Source organism: Notamacropus eugenii, chromosome 3 (assembly GCF_028372415.1).
Source record: "Notamacropus eugenii isolate mMacEug1 chromosome 3, mMacEug1.pri_v2, whole genome shotgun sequence".
NCBI lineage: Eukaryota > Metazoa > Chordata > Mammalia > Diprotodontia > Macropodidae > Notamacropus > Notamacropus eugenii.
The window spans coordinates 474,507,810-474,528,746 of NC_092874.1; the positions used below are offsets into that span (position 1 = coordinate 474,507,810).

Genomic DNA, 20,937 nt, shown 5'->3' on the forward strand with positions numbered 1-20,937 from the left:
TCCGATATATTATAGGCACATGTAGGTCATTTTTATGTCTTTTTTCCCATTGTCTTGCACACAGGAGGAATTCAATCTTTATTAGATTGAAAAATATTTGGTTCAAAGACATAGAAATAATCATACATTATTTCTTGAATTCTTCATCCAAGACCAAGAAATATTCTCATCCACGATAGGCACAGACTTTGCATGTGATGGGATGGTGTCTCCTTTGGGACATACTACACATTTACACTAAAGGTGAGAGATGACATAAGCCTGTGGAGAGAGTAAGTCTACTGATGTCGTTGCGTTCTTTCTGAGATCCTTCTTGACTTAATCTTTCCAGTCATTGGGAGTGAAGCAGTTAGCTAACTCCATGACCTAGAGCCAGAAATGCCGCCATCTTGGAAAAGCACTCCATCCAGCCCCAGGAAGGTGTGTGCGTGTGTGTGAGCACACGCGTGTGTGTAATATTTCCCAAAATATTTCTACTTAATCACAGCTTTTGCCCAAGGGCAATTTAAGTTTTTTTGGCAGAAACTGTGCAGAGAAAGATGATGCTTTTATACGTTCTATTTTCCTAAATTTCTTAAGGTGATCATGACTCTCTGTTCTGTTGTTTTTACTACCACCAACATTTTATAAGCTTCTTTTATGAAGTAAAACAGTAAGAGCCCTTTCCCTCCTTTTTTCTTCTCTTTCTCCTCCTCTTTGGGATGTCTGGGTCACTCATCCAAGGCTAGTATGTTTCAATGCACAAAATCAAAGATTCGCCAGTATCGCTGTTGACACTAGGACAGAGACCCATCGTCTTTTTCAGATAAATGTCCCTTGCCCATTTGTCTTTAAGAGATGGTAAAAGTGGAAACTCACCATGTTTCTGGGTCTGAAGCCAATGGGATCCATAACACCTGAGCTTAACACTGTGCTTGGCACATATTAGGAACGTTCAGTTGTTATTTAGTTGTGCCCAACTCTCCATGATCCCATTTGGGGTTATCTTGGCAAAGATACTAGAGTGGTTTGTCATTTGCTTTTCCAGCTCAGTTGACAGATGAGGAAACTGAGGCAAACAGGGTCACACAGCTAGTATGTGTCTAGGGCCAGATATGAACTCAAGAAGACTCATCTTCTTGACTCTAGGCCCAGCACTCTATCCTCTTTGCCACATAGCTGCCCCTTTAGGTACTTAACAAATAAATGTTTATTGAATTGCATCTGGTCATTTTTTCCACCTCAACTGCACATTGGGATGGTCAGAGCCTGAATCCTGCCATCGTTCACAGGCATCCCACTTTCACATCCAAGCTCTCAGAAATGTCCTTTTGATCATCATAATCTCTTTATGATTCTGCCCTTCCCTTTGTCTTCACCCCTTCCACGGTCCCCACTCCTGTCCTAGGTACTCTGACCGCTCTCAGGACAACTCTACATGACCCTTCATCCTTCATTCCATCACTTCCTCCTCCCCCTACCTCTCCCACCTTAATCATTCCCACCATCTTCCCCTTTCACTTCAGGTCTCAGGTTGCTGAGCAGATCCAGAGGAAATCCCAAATCTCTGCTCCCTGGGCCAACCCAGATTTATGTCATCCATTCTTACCTGAACCTTCCATGCAGCCAGGCAGCCATTCTCCTCCCTGATGATTCTCTGTCCAGGTCACCACCGCTGAGCTAAACCCCCTTACCTCTCTAAGTCTTCCATGCCAGCTCCTGCCCTCTCAGCTGAGAACCTCACCAAAAAAAGGGACCATGCACCAAGATCTCCCTGTTCTTTCTACCTTCTTATCTAATGCCCTTCTCATGTCATCATCCCCTATCTCCTCCTTTACTCTGATCTTGGACAGAGACCAAGATCTCCTTACCAAGGCTAACCCCACCTCCTCCATGTTCCCTTGACATTCCCTCCCATTTTCTAAAGCAGATTGCTTCCACTGTCATCCCTACTCTTTCCTGATATACAGTCTCTCCCTATTAACTTGTTCCTCCCTGCTGCCTAAAGACAGTCCCTTGTCTCCCCTCTCACCTTTGTACATCACTGTGGCCAAGCTTCCTATATGAAGTGGCACCTGAGCTGAGCCTTCCAGGAAGTGAAGGACTCTGTGAGGCTGGCATGTGCTCCAGACATGGGGGGCATGCAGAGGCATGAAAGACCAAGCAGAAATGCTATGTCCCCAATGCCAAGTTCAAGAGGTCAATTTCCCTGGAATTAGAGCTTGTGATGGTGAGTCAATAAGCCCAGACAGGTCAGCAAAAGTCAAATTATGAACGGCTTTCTCTGCCAAACAGAGGCATTCCTGTTTTCTTTTTGAGGCAGTTGAGAGTCGCTGAACATTCTTGAGCAGGCCAGTAACCCTCATTTAGGAAGATTGTTTTGGCAGCCAGGTAGCAGATGGAGGCTGTAGCCGCTTATGTTGGTTGATTGTTCAGACTCAGATTTCTAAGTTTAAAATGTACTTAAAAATATTAATTTAAAAAGCAAAATCAGTGTCCATGACGTGTTTCTCCAAATTAGTGAGTAGGACTAATAGGGAAATGGTTTTAAGCCTGAGCATAATGTGGGCTGATTGCTTTTTTTGTCCTTCAGTCTGTCAGGGAGCTCCAGCCCCAACCTGGCAGAGTTTATCACCACAACTTCTCCTTTAGAACTCCCTCCCCAAACTTCCAACTCTGAAGCTTCAGAGGGGACAAGCGGTTTGGTCATTCCACAGACATTTGCCCAAGTGGCATTAGGAATGAGGACTTGCTTTATCCCATCTATATCTGTTTGGTATTATAATAACAACAGCTGATATTTATATAGCACCTTATGGTATGGGATGCACTTATACATATTCTCCTTAGCTATGGTTCCCTATTATAAACATTAATGCCTGGTAAGGAAAGACCTCTTGTAATAGATGCCATCTGAACTGAACCTTGAAGGGAGTGGAGGTTCTAAGAGACAAAGAGAGCATTCAGGTCTGGCAGGGGGCACAGCATGTGCAAAACCATGGAGATGAGAAGTGGGTGGGAAACAAACAGTTCAGTTTGACTGGACCTAGAGTAAATGAAAGGGAATAGTCCATAAGCTGCCTGAAAAGATAGGGTGGAGCCAGAATGGGAAAGGTTTTAAATGTCAAGCACAGTTTGTACTTCATTCTAGAGGCAATAGGGAGCCACCAAGCTTCTTGAGCAGTGGAGTGACAAGGTCAGATCTGTGCTACAGGAGTATCAGATTGGTGACTGGGTGGGGGAGGGCTGAAGAGGCTGGAGGAAAGAAGGCCCTTAGAACAGATTTCTTTTTGGCTTGTACTTGTATTCCCAGGGAGTAGCACAGTGCCGGGCACATAAATGTCTGTTGGCTGGTGACTGATTGACTCTAGTAATTCTTGGAGCAAACATTTTTATCCAGGGATCTCTATTTTTCAAAAGGCAAGGAAATCCAATGAGAAAAGAGGAGAGCTGTTTTCCTTTTGGAGGATGGTTTTAACTAGTCAACTACCAAGATCCCTTCTAATTCTAAAATTCTGGAATTTAAATACTTCCTCTACATCATGCGCTGGCTGGGTGACCCTAGGCAAGTCACTTACCCTCTCCCGGTCTCCATCTTCCTTTCTGTAAAATGGGGATAAAGTACTTCCCATGTTATTAAGTTGATTTGAACAAAGGTTTTGGAAAGCACCCTGTGGATTTGAGTTATCTTTATTTCGCTCCCTGTCTCCACAGGTGTACACCTACCTCATCAGTCCAGTTACCTCAGATGAGGCAGCACCTCGGTGCTTGGCACTGCTCCTGGAAATACAAGACCAGGTTCATTGCTTCAGTCCCAAGACTGTGGAACATTTTGTAGGATTATAATGTTGTGTGGGGAGGGCGAGTCTTAAATGAAGCTGATTGTTAAAGCAGGGCTAGGCCATAAGCCCATAAATGCACACACACATACACTTGAATATTAAGACTCCCCAAGCTGGAGCAGGACTCTATATTGAGCATCATCCCCTCTCACCATCCCTGGGAATCACATTTTGGGACCACCTTTTAGGTGAGAGATTATGTATGCAACAAGGTCCTTTGGGTCCCTGATCCCCTCTTGGTTGATAAACAAGAAGGACCTGCTTTATCCAAAATATGGCAAATAAGGCAGTAGTCCAACTTAAGTACATTTTGAAAAGACAAATCGAGGAGTTGAGATAAATTATGAATAGAAGCTCACTGAGAACAGGCATTGTTTCATTTTGCATGCCTGGTCCCCTAGCACTTACTAAATTCTTATTGATGGATTTTCATGACTCAAATCTCATTTAACACATGTGATCATCCCTTGCTTCACCAGGGGTGCATTTCAAATCAGTCTTCATTGAGTTTACCCCTTGGGAGGCATGCTCTTCTGTCTGACACCAGGTGCTAAGCATGTCTCTCTACTGAAAACAAGGGCTAAGACCAAGTACCTGTGAGATCTCACCCACTCAAGCCCTTCTCTGCCGCAGTAGAGACAATATGGGGAGAGACAGAGACGGAGAGAGGGAAAGAGAGCGAGAAAGGGAAAGAAGGGCAGAGAGAGATAGAGACAGAGAGATGGAGAGGGGGAAAGACAGGGACAGGGAGAGAGAAGGAGGAGCAGAGAGACACAGAATGGAACGTGAGGGTGAGGTCCAATCCAGGAACAGTCAGAATCATAACTATTACTATTAAAAGTTTTGGTCAAGAAGCCTTTTCTCTTGACGCTCTCTCCTATAGGTCTCTTCCCCCTCCCCCCCAGGTTTTTAATATAGACTCCTAGATTTAATGCTGGAAGGGACCGCAGAGACCATCTTGTCCAATTCTCCCTTATTTTATAGATGAGGAAACTGAGGTGCAGAGGGGTTAATGCCTGCCTACCTGGGAATGGCTGAGGGCAGCCTCTGAGGCAGGATCTGATGAAGCCTCTAGGTCCTCTGCCTCTAGCTGGTATGAGAGGGCTTTCCTTTCTCTCCCATGATCTAGTTCGGTTTATTTTTAGGTTTTCTTGTCCCTTTGTGGCTGGGGGGGGGGGGGGGGGGGGGGGGCATGTGAGGGGACAGAGTCTTTTTTTTTTTTGTTACAAGGCCATAGGATCATATATTTGAGCTGGAAGGGTTATCTCAGACATTTTGTTGATGAGAAAACCAACAAGCAGAAATGTGGACAGACTTAGCCAAAGTTATCCCGTAAATAGGAGAGACAGGAAATGTCTTTGTCCTAATGTTACTGATGAGGAAACCAAAACTCGAGGGGTTAACTGACTGCCCTCCAAATACACAGCTAAGTGGCCAAACTGGGATTCAGACAGAAGTCTCCTAACTTAAAAATGAAAGACAATCTCTCCTTGACTAAAGAGGCAGGCCAAGTTCCCAGACAGAACTGGGCTGTTCAAGCAGTCTTGTGAGGGGCTGCTCCAAGTCCTCTTGGCTCACAAGTGAGAACTCAATCCCTGAGGCCACGGTGGCCACTTTGGTTAAGCCTCAGTTTCCTTACCTGTAAAATGAGGACTGTCATTAAGACCTGCTTCCAATGGTTGTTGGGGAGAGACTCTAAAGCCCTTTGCCAGCCTGAAGCTGATAAACATCGAGTCCTAGAAGATTATTAGGCACTCTAGAAATGCTTTATAATAGAATTCTTATTAAGGCTTTAAACTGCACTGTCTTTTGGAAGCCCCTCTATATAACTGGCACCTGGTAAATGCTTAGTTCATTTCTGGTGGTGATGACAATGACTAGGATTCAGAGAGTGATTTAGAGATTGCTTGGCTTATTCCATTTCATTTGACACGCCTCCCCCAAAACTCTGGGGGTAAGGCACAGTTTCTCACAGAGGAGAAAATGCAGTCTGAGAAGGGTTAAGTGACCTGTGGCAAGTCACGCAGGAAGAAAATATCTGAAGTTTCTGGGTTTCGTTATTGTTATCAGAATTAAGCATATTATGCAGCTCAAGAGCCACCTTCTAGAGAGGACTTTCCCTAATTCATCGTGTTTAGTGACCACCCTACTCCCCCAAATTACATTGTATTTATTTTTATTCATTTTGATTTTTATTCTGTATTGTCCCATCCCTCCCATAAGCTCTTAAGGAGGAGGGGCTGTCTTTTTTCCCCCAAGACTCTCAGCACCACTGGCACAAAGGAGGCACTTTATAGATGTCTGCTGAATTGAAATTCTGCTGCCTCCTTAAGGACTGAGGACCAACCAGGGTGTGGCTTAGGTACCAGGGATCAGGAATTAAGATGTTTCCTTCCCCAAGAGCAGAAGCTGTTCTGACGTGCCCTGCCTTCCCCCACAGCCCAAACATCAGGGACCAGCCCTCTTTCCTTACCACCCCCCCAACCCGCACTCTCAAAGGAAAGGAAGAGCTCAATTTTGATAGTGTTATAAATGGAAATTAAATACCATCTGCCAAACGAGGTGGGGGGAGCAGTTGCAGCGACCCTTTCCCGTCCCCCCAATCTTTTGTGATCAGGGCAGCCTCGGAGTGGCATTCTTGAAAACAGAGGCTGCCAAGGCTGAGGAGCTGGCCGACAGGGCACACAAAGGCAGCCAGGGAGGATGTCTGGCTCCCCTGAAGCGGGGCTGCGCTCCCCAAACACCGCCCCTTCTGGTCACCTCCTCTTGATCCAGCTCCCCACTCCACGAGCAGGGTGGCCCACAGAACGATCCACCCCAGGTGGGGGTTAGAGGGGCGGAAGCAGCCCCGCGGTCCGTTTCATCCGAGACAGAGGCAGCTGCTGGAGAAGCGGTCCTTTCTCTGGCCACGCCCATCTCCCTCCCGGGAAGCTGAATTCGGGGGGGATAGCCCCAAAAAAGAGAAGTGGGGGCAGAGAGCCGCCTCAAGTGTTTTCCTCGGGTTGCTTAACATGTGAGTTTCAGTAAGCGGCTCCTCGGCTCCGACTCCGCCGGGCACCTCCCCCTCGGGCCGCCCCCGCCCCTGAGCCTCGGGTGGGCGGGCTCGGGGCTCCAGCAGAGTCGAGTTACACCGTCCGTGGGTCCGTGAGTCCGTCGGCTGCCGGCACCAGCTGCAGCACCCCGCCCGCGCGCCCGCCGCTTCTTTCTTAGGCTCGACTGCCCGACGCTCCGCGCTCAGCCCGAGCCCGGCAGCTGGCAGGCTCGCCCGGCCGGGCATGGTCCGCGGGGGCTAGCTACTGGGCGCATGCCGCGCTCCTGCCGCCGCCGGGCACCGTGGAGGTGACACCCAACTTGGCCTTGGCGTTTCGCGCGCGCCCGGAGCCCGCTGTGACCCCCGAGGCAGCCGCGGCGCCCCCGGCTGCCACCATGGTGGCCAAGGACTATCCCTTCTACCTCTCGGTCAAGAGGGCGAACTGTGCACTGGAAGCGCAGACGGCCAGCTGCCCGGCCAAGGACACCGAGGTATGGCGCCCAGCCCGGCTCTGTGCTGCCCTGCCCGGGCGCGCCTCACCCCCTTTCTTCCTCTGTTTGCCCCTGCCCTCCTCCTCCCTGACAGCCTTCTCTCCTTCCCCCTTCTTCCCCCCTCCCCTCTCTCTCCCTGTCCGCTCCCGGAGGGAAAGTGCAACACACACACACACGCACACGCACACACGCACACACACACACACACACACACACACACACACTCCTCTCTTTCCTTTCCTCTTCCTCTCTCTCGCTTTCTTTCTCTCCTTCTCTCTCTCTCTCTCTCTCTCTCTCTCTCTCTCTCTCTCTCTCTCTCTCTCTCTCTCTCTCTCTCTCTCCTTCTCTCCCCCTCTCTCTGCCCCTCTCTCCCTCTCTCCCTCTATCTCCCTCTCTCCCTCTATCTCCCTCTCCCCTTCTCCCTCTCCCCCCTCCCCCTTCACACACTCACTATGGAAGACCCCCTAGAGCCACCCCTTTTCTCCAGGACCCCGCCGGTATCCTGCCAGCCCGTGCCCGCTGTCGGTGCTTCTGTCCGGCCTGAGGGGGCCAAGGAGTGCCGCTCTCCCCTTGTATCACCCTAGCCAGATGTCAGAGGGATAGGGGGAAGGGCTGTCCAGCTCATCTCATCCTGGACTTCCTTTGGTTGGGGTTTCGGGAAGAAGGAAAGGCGACGTTTGCAGACAGACCCTCCCGGGGGCTCCTGTTTGCAAATCACCGGCAAACAAACAGGGGCCCCGCTGGCCCCTCGTCTTCTCCTCTCTTAGTGGCAGGTGCAGTTAATTCGGTCGGTCCTGCGCTGGCCAGTTGTCTGTAAATGGAGGATGCAACCAGAGTGAGGAAGGGAGGGAGGGAGAGGTGGCTGGCTAGAGAGCTCACTTAGGGGGTGGTGGGAAATGGGACTATTGAGCGAATCCTTATCTTTTAGAGATAAAGGGCTGTCGGAGGCTGGATCTTCCAGAGAGTCTGGTTTGGTGTGAGGTCTGCCCTCTGCTCCCTTTTCCTTAGAAAGCCCAAAGGGAGCGGGGGAGGGGGCTTCTTGCCTCTTGGAGTGACTTGAACAAGACAGACCAGGGCATTCATTCTTCGCTAGACCTGGGCGGAGGATCATTGCTAATGTACAGTAGGGGCCCCTTTGCGCCCCGCCGGTCATTTCTTGATCTTTAGATCAGTGGTCAACACACATCCTGGAAGCATAGCCACCATATACATTTAATTCGAGGCCCTCCTCCTTCCCTAAGCCCCTACTTTGTGTCCAGCTTTGTGCTAGGCTGGGCACCTGAGGTTCCAGAGACAGAAGTGGGCCAGGTCCTGCCCTCCAGAAGCTTGGAGGTTGGGGGGGGCAGAGTGTGATCCATCCCACCAGGTTGGTTTAGTCCTTTCCCAGCCGTAGGGCTTCCAAGGACTCAGTGAGCTTCCTGGGTGACTTTCCTGGTCCTAGCTCGATAAATTATGTATATCCCTCAGGGCCCCATCAAAGATTCATCACCACCAGCAGTCCTCAGACTCTTCCGAGCAGAAAAGCATCCCAACTCCCTTATTGTAATTAATTTTATTTTAATTTTAGAAGAAATTTTCTTCTCCCCCCCCCCACCTTTTTGCTAGTTTACCCTTAGATTTTTACCAACCCCCCCCCCCCAAAACCCCTAGTTTTAATTGTACTAGAGCTCCTAGTACCCTGGGCTCCCTACTTGGAGTAGCCCAATGAACTTTGCAGAGGGTGGGAGAAGGCTCAAATTTGAATGAGGTCTCTCACCCTAAGCCGAAGGAGGCCCTGTCAGAGCAATCGAAGGCAGTGTCAGAAATCCCCGCCCCTCCCTCAGAGGGGTTTTTCAAGTTTGACTCGCCTTCTTCATTATTTATTACCTGAAGGCTTCTAAGAAAGAAAACAACTCCAGGCATGAAGAAAATGAGATCTCTGAACCCTAGAAGTGCAGATGCTTGGCTTCCTGGATGTGGGGGCTCTCAGATTAGGGAACTCCATACTGTTTTAGGGCAGGCTGGAGCACTTGAGGACTTGATTTGCTTGGGGCACAAATGGTACTTGAACCCAGCTCTTTTAGCCTTGTTACTCAAGCTTTTCTGCCTCTGAATCTTGTTTGCAACCACTGAGGCTGGTCTCAGAAAAATCCAAGTTCAAATCCTTCTTTGGACCACTTTATTAGCTATGGCCCTGGGCTAGTCACTTCAGCTCTGTCTGCCTTGGTTTTCCCATCTGTAAAATGGAGATGACAACAGAGCCCAACTCCCAGGATTGTTTTGAGATAATAATTGTAAAGTTTTTTGCCAGACTTAAAGAACCATTTAATTAATAGTCGTTAATAATATATACTGATGTTTTTCCTTCTGGGACCCAGACTATAATGTTCCCCATTTTACATTATTTGGGAAGGGCACCTGCAGAGAACTTCTGGAAGGATTTCTTAGCAAACCTGGCAGACTTTCATTGTTTCAGCCCAATGTTAGAAAATGGAGTTTACACATTGCTTCTCCAGGCTCCAGACCTTGGCATCACAGCTATGAGACAGCTTTGTGCTCTGACAGATGGAGGCCACACTGGGCAAAGAAGCTTAAGTCACTGTGGAGTAAACGTTTTGTAGCTTTCAGTCCATCAGAACAATACAGGGTATCCCAAAAAAGACTTGAAGACTTCAGGGACATCCTATGTTAATGAAGTCTGAGCAGGTAACCAAATGGCAATGTAGTTTTCTGCCACTAGGTGTCCTCAGTATAGAAAAAGAATTCAAAATAAGTTCATTTGAAAATCCAGCATCATTACTGGATCTGTCTTTCAAAAAGGATAATTTTAAAAACAAAATTAAGCCTTGGGCATTAATTTTTACGTAAGGAAAATAGCAGTTTCTTGTTTTTAGTATCTCTTCTGATTTATCATTTTTCTCACTGAAATGACAAACCCATAATATGGAAGAAAGTGAGTTCTTGGAGGGGAACCCTAAGAAAATAGGACATTTTCCTGATTTCAGCACTGGGATTCTGCTTGCTGAGACTCTCAGGATGGTTCCCTTTATGCCCTTGATGATGGTTTGCCATGGTAAGATGGGTTTCTTTCCTTGAGCCTCCATTTCTGACCTTTCTTTGCTTTCCGGAGCACAGACAAAGGTCACTCAATGTCTGCTTCCATTCTCAGAGCTATTGTGTTGGATTGAGAGAAGGCTGGCTGTGAAGTCTTGGTTTGTGTTGTTATTGTTACTGACAGTCACACAGTTAATGCCCAGCCTTTCTGGGAAAGCACGCCAGAAAGTATAAGCATCATTAGCCTAAGAGCGTGTGATCCTAGAAGTTGGTACCCAGTTGTGGGGGCCAGTTCATGGGTGTGGCATTTTTATTTAGTTGTTTCCAGGAGAAAATGGGTTTATATTTTAATCAGCTAAAGCCTAGCTATGTTATTGAAAAAAAAATCCCTCTAATAATACCATTTCTAGAACCTAATATTTCCTATCAAATGGTTATGCGTTAGACTGTCATTTTCTCAGAAATAAAACTGAGTAGTAGGAAGCCCTGGGTTCAGATTCTAGTCCTATATTTATTACTTGGGATGACTTTAGTTAGATGAATCACTTGATGTTTCTGGACCTCATTTATTTATAAAATGAGGGAGGTCCCTTTTAGCTCTCACTATACTCTCTCATACAAGCCAGTTTGCTGGTCGGTGAATATCTGGATGAAGGACCAGTGTTCACAGAGGGCCTGTGTGGCCTCAACAGGTCAAGTCTCATTGGAGAGCCTTCATTTCTTTCTTTGTTTGAAACAGGGTTGCTACTTTTCTTGTATGTAGATCAGAAGGATACAAGATTTCAGTGCCACATTTGATAAAGTATCTTGTGCTGTTGAGAGGTTAGGTTGGAAAGATGGCCTCCATAATCATACAGTTGGATAGGTTCAGAACTGAATCCACCAGGGGGATGGCTAGACTCAAAGACTGGGCTTTAATGAAAAGAAGTCTCCAGTGGAGTTCCACAGGGATCTGTGCTTGGTTCTGTGCCACTCGACATTTTTATTGATGACTAGAATAGGATTATACATAGCTTGTTGATTTACTGGTGTTACCAAACTGGGAAGGACAACCAGAACACACCTGATATCTGTCGATATAAAAAAAAAAAGTTTTGAAAGGATAGAACATAGGCTAACTCCAATAAGGTGAAATTGAACAGGGAATAACTGTAAGTCTTGGGTTCAAAAGATCAACTTCACAAATGCAATATGAGGAAGACACTAGTCTGAGAAAAATCTAAGGGTCTTAGTGGATTGCCAGGTCCATATGAATCACTAATGTGCTTTAACAGCCAGAAAACCTAATGAAATCTTGGGCTGCAGTTAAGTACAGGCCAGCTAAGGTCAGAGTCCCACTATAATCTGCCCTCATTGGACTACACCTGGAATATTGTGTTCCCTTCTGGGCACTCCAATTAGGAAGGACATTGATAAGTTGGGGAGTGTCCAGAAGAGGCCAGCCAGAATTCGGAAGGGCCTTGTTTGGCTCAATCAATAAGTATTTACTAATTCACTTTATTATTTAACTAATCAAGATGTATTGCCTACTAGATTCCAGAGGAAGAGCTATGAATGCTCATTCCATGACCTTAAGGAGCTTATGTTCCACTTGGGCATAACACAAGCCTAGGAATGGAAGAGACTTTAGAACCATTGGGTGCCCGTTCCTTATTATTTATAATTTATTGTGTCCCAGAGAGAGGAAGCAATATTAGTTGAAGTGGGAAGAGAGAATTCATTAATTACCACACTAGGGGGATTAGGAAGGCCTCTTAAAGGCAGCTAGGATTTCCAAGAGAGCAGGAAAAAACATTCCAGACATGGAGCTCAGCCTTTGCAAAGACACAAAGATAGGGATTAGAATGTCCTTTTTGGAAAAAGAACAGTGTACCATAGGAGAAACAGGTGAATAAATTGAAGATGTTTAGGCAAAGATGAGATAACTGGGGGATCAGATGACAGCTGTCTTCAAGTATTTCAAGGATGGTGTATAGGAAAGGATCGAGCTAATTAAGAGGCAAATGTAGACGCGATGTTGGGAACATCCTAGCCTGTTAGACCGGAAGGGGAACCCACCCTCTCCCAAGGCAGCTAGCTCAGTGTACCATGGGCTGCCTTGGGAGGGGGTGGGCTCACCTAACTGGCTAAGTTAGATTGAGGGTGCTTTTCCAGGTATTTAAGTTCTAGATTGGGCCCCATCGCTGCAGTGGGCCCTTCCAACCGAAACCCCTTTGATTCTCTGGAAGCCATTTGGGGTCTACTCGGTACGTCTAAGATAAGGAAAAAGTGGGCATTTCTCTATTTTGTTACTTGTTGGTATTTCCAGGACAGAATCTTGCCACAAAATTAGAATGTCACCTTGATGGGGTTCTGGAAGCCAAAGCTCCTCCATTTTACAGGCGAGGAAACAGAAGCCCAGAGTGGTCAAAAGACTTGACCAAAAGACTCAAAATAATCCCAAATCGGGTCAAATGATTCCCCAGGAATCACTTTGTGTATCTTTTGTATTTCATCTTGTATTTAGACTCAATGAGGGCAGAGATTGTTTCATTCTTGTGTTTGTATGTCCAGAACCTAGCTGTGCCTGGCACACAGGTAGACGCCGAATACATGTTGGATTGACTTTTTCCACCACCCTCGATAACCTCAAAGGTTGCATAACTGACTCTAAGAAGAGAAAACTATGTAATGAGTAATGTCAACAGGCCATAAAATATTTTCACATGATTGTGCTATAAAACATTACATTTTAAAAACTTGTTCCATTTTATCTTTGCATGTTAGACAATCAATCCACCAAAAAGCATTTGTTAAACACCTGCTTTATGCATGTGGGCACTGTGCTAAGCACATCTTGCAATGAGCTCAGGGGAAGACTTCTCTATGCTAAGGATTCAGTTGGTCAGCCTGTGCTTTGTGCCCATCATACTCATCTCCCCAGAAAATCTCAAAGTGGGTACCCCACTTTCAATTCATAGAAGCCTGTACTATGTCCAGTTGATGGCACCTGTTTATTCAAGCTGCGTGAAAAGATTTCTGAGGAATTATTTGAGCTCTGATATCTTCAATTCCTAAGGTAAACCTTGGTTATTGTGTTGAGTCAAAGGGCTCATATTGGCCAAGACATTACTGGGGGAAAGCCACACGGAGACACTTGCATTCTCTGGGGATTTGGGTATTAGCTAAGGGCTTCTGGTGACTTCTATTTATCACATCTTCCAAATTCTGGAGTCAAGCTTTATGCAAAATCCAGCGTAGCAAGTTAACCTATTACTGTTGTTCCAAGTGAAATAAATAGACTCAGAAGACCTCCCCTCTGCTTGATACTTTGGCAATCTGTGTCTCTTCTCAAAGGATTATTTGCCTGCAAAACTTGGAATGGTGCCACTGTTTTTATAACAATTCAATGAAAATAAATTGTTGGTCAGGTCCTGCTTTTACCAAGCTCTGGACTCACTAATGATCATTAATGACGTGTGTATCAGTGGGGGAAGGGAACCTAACCTAGGGCAGCAAATGAAATTGTTTCATTTGTTTCGCTTTGGGTAGAATTTGTCATGGGCAGCATTTAAGGGTTTGCATTGTCAGAGGTCCTGGGTTTTTTCCGCTTTAAAAGGCTGACAATGAAGATGATCACCTGTCCTTTTGGGTTGCTGGAAGAGAATCCTTCTTTCAAAATCTGGAAACAATCAGGGGACTCACCTGAAGTTGTTGTGTCATTCTGCAAATGGGTTGCACCAGATAGAACAATCTAGCAAGAAACATATATTGAGTTCCAGCTGTGGGTCAGGCATGCCAGGAACTGGAGATACAGATATAGGCAAAAGAAGGAAGCGGGTTCCAGGATCTGAGGGTTTCAGTTACTTCCATAAATGCACAAAACTCACCCAGAGAAATTGAACGATGGGTCCAGTGTCTCCCAGAGACTGTGACTGAGCCCTTTCTTCTGGCCTGTGTCAGTGTCGGTCCTGATTAGGGTCTCTTAGACCTGAAAGCATCAGTAGATACTTCAAGTGACATATTAAAAGCATCTCAGGGACCATATTTCAGTGACTTGACTGCTCTGAGTGTGGGCAGGAAAAGACCCCACCTACATGGATAGAGAGGTTAGCTGATGGTGACCCGTGAGGTCAGTCTAGCCTGTATGTAAGAGGCCACTGTGTTATGGCTTACCTTAGTTAAAGTAAGATTTGAGATGGACAAAAACGGATGAAAATACACAGAAATCCCAAAGAGGATCTTCATTTAGTTCTTAGACTTTCAAAATTGTGATAGCTGATTTTTCCCTCCTGAACTCACTGTGGCAAAAACTAGCCTGGTTTTCTTGGACCTGCATACATGTACTGTTTTTCAAAAAGAAGGGAGAAGTATGGGATTTCCTGAAGGTCCAGAAGAGGGAAGGGATGAAGAAACAGAGAGGTGAGGAGAAGAGAGAGGAAAGTCTAACCCTCCCTATTGAATTAAATGAAAACGTGGGCCTGTGTCAGAATCTAAAAGAATATCAGGGCAGGATCCTGATAGCTGGCCTCTGCTGTACCCAGCATTTCATCTGAAAGTCAAATGTATAAAGTGGAGGGTCCCAGGGAGGAAAGACTAAAGAACAAGAGGCCGAAGTCAACATAGCCCAGAGGAAAGTGCTCAAGCTCGTGATGGCTGAGATAGTTGGGTTAAATGATCTGACTTCCCATGGCGTGCTGGTCTGGCCGGAAAACTTGGCCAGTCACTGCCCCTCCCCAGAGTGCACTGTCATAAATTAGACTCCTAACTGGGCAAGCTGCCTGCCTGTGATCTTAATCAGGACGAGTGCCAGGGTAGAGACGTCCCAAACAGGAGGGATGGATGGAGGTGCTCAAGGCAGTCTGGGCTGATCTCCATCCCAGGTTTCACATTAACTCAAAGCTTGGTCAACATTCTACAGAACCAGCCCAATGTGGCTGACTGTGATCCAGTATGGGAGAAATAAAGAGCATTAAAAGTTTGTTGTTTATTAAGTGAGAGACCATGGTGTGGTGAGAGGAATGTTGTGTTTGAAGACCAAGGATCTAGGTTCAACTCCCACCTCTTCCCCTTACTATCTGGGTATCCTTGGACAAATCAGTTCACCTCTGCCTCAGTTTCCTCATCTGTAAATGGGGATCATAACAATCCTGACCTCCCAGACATGTGAGAATCAAATAAGATAATAATTGTAAAGTGCTTAGCCCAGTGCCTGCCACATAGTGAGCCCTTTATAAATATTAGTTATTATGACCTGTGATTAATCTTATCATTTCTAATGAACAGAGCATAATCACAGAACACAGTGATAACAAGTGAGTTCATTGTGCTGTGTTATAAAATCATGATTTTAAAACAACAAAACAAAGCAAGAATGAATTCCCCAAAACTCGAATTTGACTTGAGATGAACTTTCAAATGATCTCCTAGGAGGCTTATAACAATTATCACATTTATATTGTGATATAAGTATTGTGTTTGTAAATACTTGATTTATGTGATCTCATTTGTCCCTCAGAATGAGCTTATGAAGAAGGTGCTATCATTATCCTCATTTTACAGATGAAAAAATTGGTGCCTAGAGAGGTAGAATTGCTAGTACAGTGGAATTCCTCCAGTGGAATTTGAGCCCAGGTCTTCATGACCTCAGATCCAGTCCTTTGCTGTAGACTTACCTCTCTTACCATAGAGATGGATATCCCAGTTGGTTCATAATTTGGGGAATCAGAAACAGATTTCTAAGATGCTAATTTGAATTTACTGTTCCGTCATGTCCCACTCTTTATGACCCCTTCTGGGATTTTCTTGGCAAAGATACTGGAGTAATTTGTCATTTCCTTCTCCAGCTCATTTTACAGATAAGGAAACTGAGGTAAATAGGTCGAAGTAACTTGCCCAAAGTCACACGGTCTGAGGCCAGATTTGAATTCATGAAGAAGAGTCTTTCTGATTCCAGGGGCAGTACTCTATCCACTGCGTCACCTTGCTACATCTTAATTTGGATAGCTTAGAGCTGATGATTGTGTGAGGTTCCTGACATCTCTGCTACCCACTAGAAACTCATCAATGTGAAAAGACCCTTTGATGGGGAATCAAGAGACCTGGATTCTAAATCTGGCTTTTACCATGATCTGTCTGTAAATCTGAATTCTGTGAGAACCCAACCTCAGCCATTCCATTCAGTGCTGGAATGTTGTGTGACATGCCCCAAATTCAAGAATTTCCCTCGGAGTCTCACCTAGGAATCTTGGGGTGGACTCAAATATTGGGACTTTTAAGGAAAAAGGAAAGTCTGGAGTGCGCGCCAATTCAGCGTAAAGGCAAAAACCATTTATTGTGTCCAAAGCTATGGAGTTAGATTTACCCCCAAACAGGGGATTGGTTGAAAGGAGAGAAAAGTGGGTGGTTTTTTTTCCTTGATCTTTAAGGGTGAAGTTTCATGTGAAATCACCACTAGCCTCCTTTTCCCCCTGTTACATTCCTTCCTTTCCATCTCAAGAAAAAATGCTTAGATAAAAACATGTGACAAAGTTGTGATTGACCACTATGTAAAAAAAAGAAGTGACTACCAAGCTGGAATGACTCCATTTGTCAAGTAGACCTGATGGGAAATAGATGTGGATTGAAAAATAACTTCATGGCATGACGATATGTATATAAATAAATGTATTTATATGCATAGAAATATATATTGGAATATATATTGAATATATTCTAGTCTATTGAATTCTATTCAATATACATACATGTATACATACATATATACATATACATATACATATATATATATATTTTCAGACTCAGCCATGTGTGTGTAAGTTTTCCATTAAAAGAATGAGGGGTTTTTTGAACAGAGAGATGACGTTGGGAGTTCCAGACCAGGGAGCCAGAGGCAGTGTCTGCCATCCCAACTCTGGCCATCCCTGCTCAGATAGCCATCTCCTTCAGCTCTTGCCTCAGAAACAGACTGAGAACAAATAGATAAAACTGATATTAAGCTGCCTTTGCAATCTCCCATCCTCCACCAAAGTGCTTCTCTTTTCGGAGGCCCTTTGGCTAAACGTGAAAAAGCTGGTTCAGCCTGGTGAGAGAATTCAGTGAAGAGACAGAGGACAAAAATCACACACACCCCCCAAACCAGCCTGGCAGATTTCAACAGTGATTGCTTACTGGGTACTCACCATGGCCCTAACTTTGCCAGCAGTTAAAAAGGCCTTCAGCTTACCCCTTGAAATAAAGGGCACCACTATTCTTCCAGTGATGATGAGTGAGTAAAATCACACAAAAACTTAAGTTGAGTAATACTAGGTTAGCAATAGGGGGGCATGTGGTGGGAGGAACCAGACTGCATAGAACCATAACCAGGTGGGACAGTCAGGCCTCTGTCCCAGGGCACTGATATTTAGAGGGAACAGACAGAACTTTGACTCCATCACCAGGTAGAAACTACTGATTTTAGAAGAATTATAAAAAATTGCGAGCTCCCAAGTGGCCTGTTATCTCCCCTCCATAGGGTTTTGCATCCCACAGCCCTGACTGCCCAACTGAAGTTGTCTGGCCCCCAGTGGCAAAATCCCTTGTTATAGCTCTGGTGGTGACAGATCTAGAGGAAGGCCCCCATCATGTTAAACAGACCCCATGTGTTGGACTGGTGGGAGCTCTTGATGAGAACTGAGGGAATCCATGAATTTGGAACTTTTGATGTGTGAGGAATTGCATTTCAGTATAATTGCCTTCCTTTGTAATCTATGGAGTGTGTGTGTGTGTGTGTGTGTGTGTGTGTGTGTGTGTGTGTGTGTGTGTGTGTGTGTGTGTATTGAGAGTTGCCTGGGATGGGAAAGGCCAGATGGGCCTTGCCTAAATTGTTGCAAAGGTGTTGAGATCACGCATGCAGCAAAATGTTGAAGAAAAGCCCTGTTTCCTGTCATATGAGGCTCATGTGGTCTGTCTAGCTCAGAGCTCCACAGTCAGCAACAGGGACAAGACCCCATTGTACCCCAGATAGAAAAATGTCCAAACTGCCAGTGTCTGACTTGGTACCAACAGGATGCTGGGACTCTTTTTTTTTTTTTTTTTTGGATTTGATGCTTGTCTAGAAGGCATTTGAAAGGGACAGAATGGACGAGAGAAAATCAAGTGAGGGGCAGTTGTAGACAAATGGAGATTCGGTGTCAAGAAGTCCCAGGTTCAAATCTCTGCTCTGTCCCTCAGTACCCATGTGACCTTGGGGCTGTCCTTTCACTCCTACTTATCTGTAAAATAGGGGATTAGATGAGATGACCTTTGAGGTCCTTTCCTGCTCTGAATCAGGGCCCTAATCTAGTAGAATCCGGCCAGAGGGGACATCCAGGCTGCATTTCAAAACCCTAGTTGCCTGTGGTAGTCTATTCCATATGGCTGTGGCAGGAACAAACTGGGAGCTAGTGGGTCCAGGAGATACACATCAGAGCCTTAGCTGGTGTATTTCCTGGAATCAGTCAAATAGCATTTGTTTTTGTTGTTTGACCATTTTCCAGTTGTGTCTGACTCTTTGTGCCTCATTTGGGGTTTTCTTGGCAGAGATACTGGAGTGGTTTGCCATTTCTTTCTCCAGCTCATTTTACAGATGAGGAAACTGAGGCAAACAGAGGTGACTTGTTCAGGGTCACATAGCTAGTAAGTGTCTGAGGCCATATTTGAACTCAGGTCTTCCTGACTCCAGTCCAGAGCTCTATCTTTTTCAAATCTGACCCAAGACACTTACTAGCTTGGGTAAGTCACTTAATCCCTACTTACCTCAGTTTCTTATCTGTAAAATGGGGACATACTGGAGACGGAAAGAGCAAACCACTTCAGCATCTTTGCCCAAGAAAGCCTCATGACTTTTGTCGCGTAGAATTAGACACAACTGAACAACACCAACTCCTTGCCAGGCACTGTGCTATGTGCTGGGGGATTCAAAGAAAGTCACTGACTCTAGCTAGTGCCCAAGGCAGCCAGGTCTCATGTTCCTTGTCCTCCCCCCTGCCATTCATTGGTGAGCTGCTAGGTCTGGATATGGTGCTGCCTTTTGATATATACCTGGTACGTCCAGGTAATGAGTCTCTAATAAAAACTGGAGGGCATGCAAGGGAAAGGAAAACCAACAAGCCACAGCCTTTCCTGTGTACTGGGGAAAGTTCTGGCACAAAGAAAAGCCCGAACTGTCCCTGCCCTTGGGCAGCTTACCTTCTGAGATGTGCTAAGGGCAAGGGAACAAAGGACTCCTTCCGAGCCCAGAGAAACCAGGGGAGGTAGAAAGATCTGTGAGCAGTCCCAGGAGGTTAAAGTTCGATGTCTTTGACTTCTTCAGTCAAAGTCCAAATCTCCGTTCCACTTCTCAGTTTTCCGTCTGCAAGCAGAGTTGGGTGGGGAAATGTCCCCACAGCTGGCTGGCACCCAGATTGGGGATTCTGTGCCATACTATGGTTCAGTGGCCGCTAGGAACTGCCTCTGTCTCTGCCCTGCCCCCCACTCCCACCCCTGTAATCAATAATGGGTGCACCCATGTGGAGCCCAACGACTCTTGGGGAGCTCAGCCAGTCCCTGCTTGATAGATCAAAGCCTCTTCCCCCTTAGACCATGGGTTCTTAACCAAGAGTCTAGAGATCTCACCCCCAAAAAAGTGTCCATGGAGAGATTTCAGGGAGTCCATGAACTGGTAACTTTTAAAGTTTGCGGTCGCTGTGTTTCAGTGTAATTGGCGGATTTCCTTTTATACATTCACAGTCTTCTGAGAAGGGGTCCCTTCTGCCAAAGGGGAGGGGGCAAGGCACCAAAAAAGGGGGAGCGGCCCCCTACTTTAGAGAGATTTATGTGCGTGTGCGTGTATGTGCATGTGTGTCTAGCCCTAATGGTGATACTTAGTCGAGGAAATGGAGGCAGGACCAGCTTATGAAAGACTGAACAGGCTTCAGGGAGCAAATCATTTTCCTTTCCCTCCATCCTTGGCAGCCCATGACTGCTGCGGGCCCCTGAGCCACAGAGGATGAAAGAAACAAGTTTTTCAGGTGGCTGCTGTGGACATCGGAGACCACTGATAAAACCCTTTGCCTCTGTATTGGATTTGCCCATCCCCCTCCTGTGATCCCAAGTATCAGAAGGACCCCAACGTGGGGAAAGGGAGAGTAAGTAGAGAGGAGACCTTCCAGGAGAGAGGACGGATGCTCCTCCTGCCTGGCCCCCACCAGGAAGCAGGGGATGCCCCAGCTCTTGGCAGTACTGGCCCAGGGATCTCCACTGACCCAACAGCCCTCAACCAAACAAAAACAGCTAAATAGCAGGTCGGTAGTGGTTCTTCCAGCCAGATGCCATGGGTTCTTCATCTCCCCATGTGCTTTGTAATTGAAATCGGTCCAAAAGGATGCAGTGGGCCTGCGCCAGTCCCAAAGCAGAACAGATTTCTGCCTTTACTGCCTCATGGGATTTTATTTTTCCAAACACCGCGGCCTTCTGAATTTTAATAGGCTGCAGATAATGATATCCCTGGTTGCATATTAATTGCTGAGGTTTAGAAATAACCCACATAATCACCATGTTCACAATTGCAGATACTCGGTGCCTC

At 46.0% G+C, this 20,937-nt stretch overlaps 1 protein-coding gene across 9 annotated transcripts in view; it reads left to right on the forward strand.

Moving 5' to 3' along the window:
* The window catches only part of ARHGEF3 (Rho guanine nucleotide exchange factor 3), a 301,074-nt gene that overhangs the window by 222,838 nt on the left and 57,299 nt on the right, over window positions 1-20,937 (forward strand). For 2 of the 9 annotated variants that reach the window (XM_072599003.1, XM_072599006.1), the window contains exon 1: window positions 5,989-7,343. The exons of the other annotated variants lie outside the window; for them this stretch is intronic. In XM_072599003.1, the coding sequence (XP_072455104.1) occupies window positions 7,248-7,343 (96 nt within the window). In that variant the 5' untranslated portion in view covers window positions 5,989-7,247. Of the gene's footprint in view, window positions 1-5,988; window positions 7,344-20,937 lie in introns of those variants that run through there. 9 annotated transcript variants of the gene reach the window in all.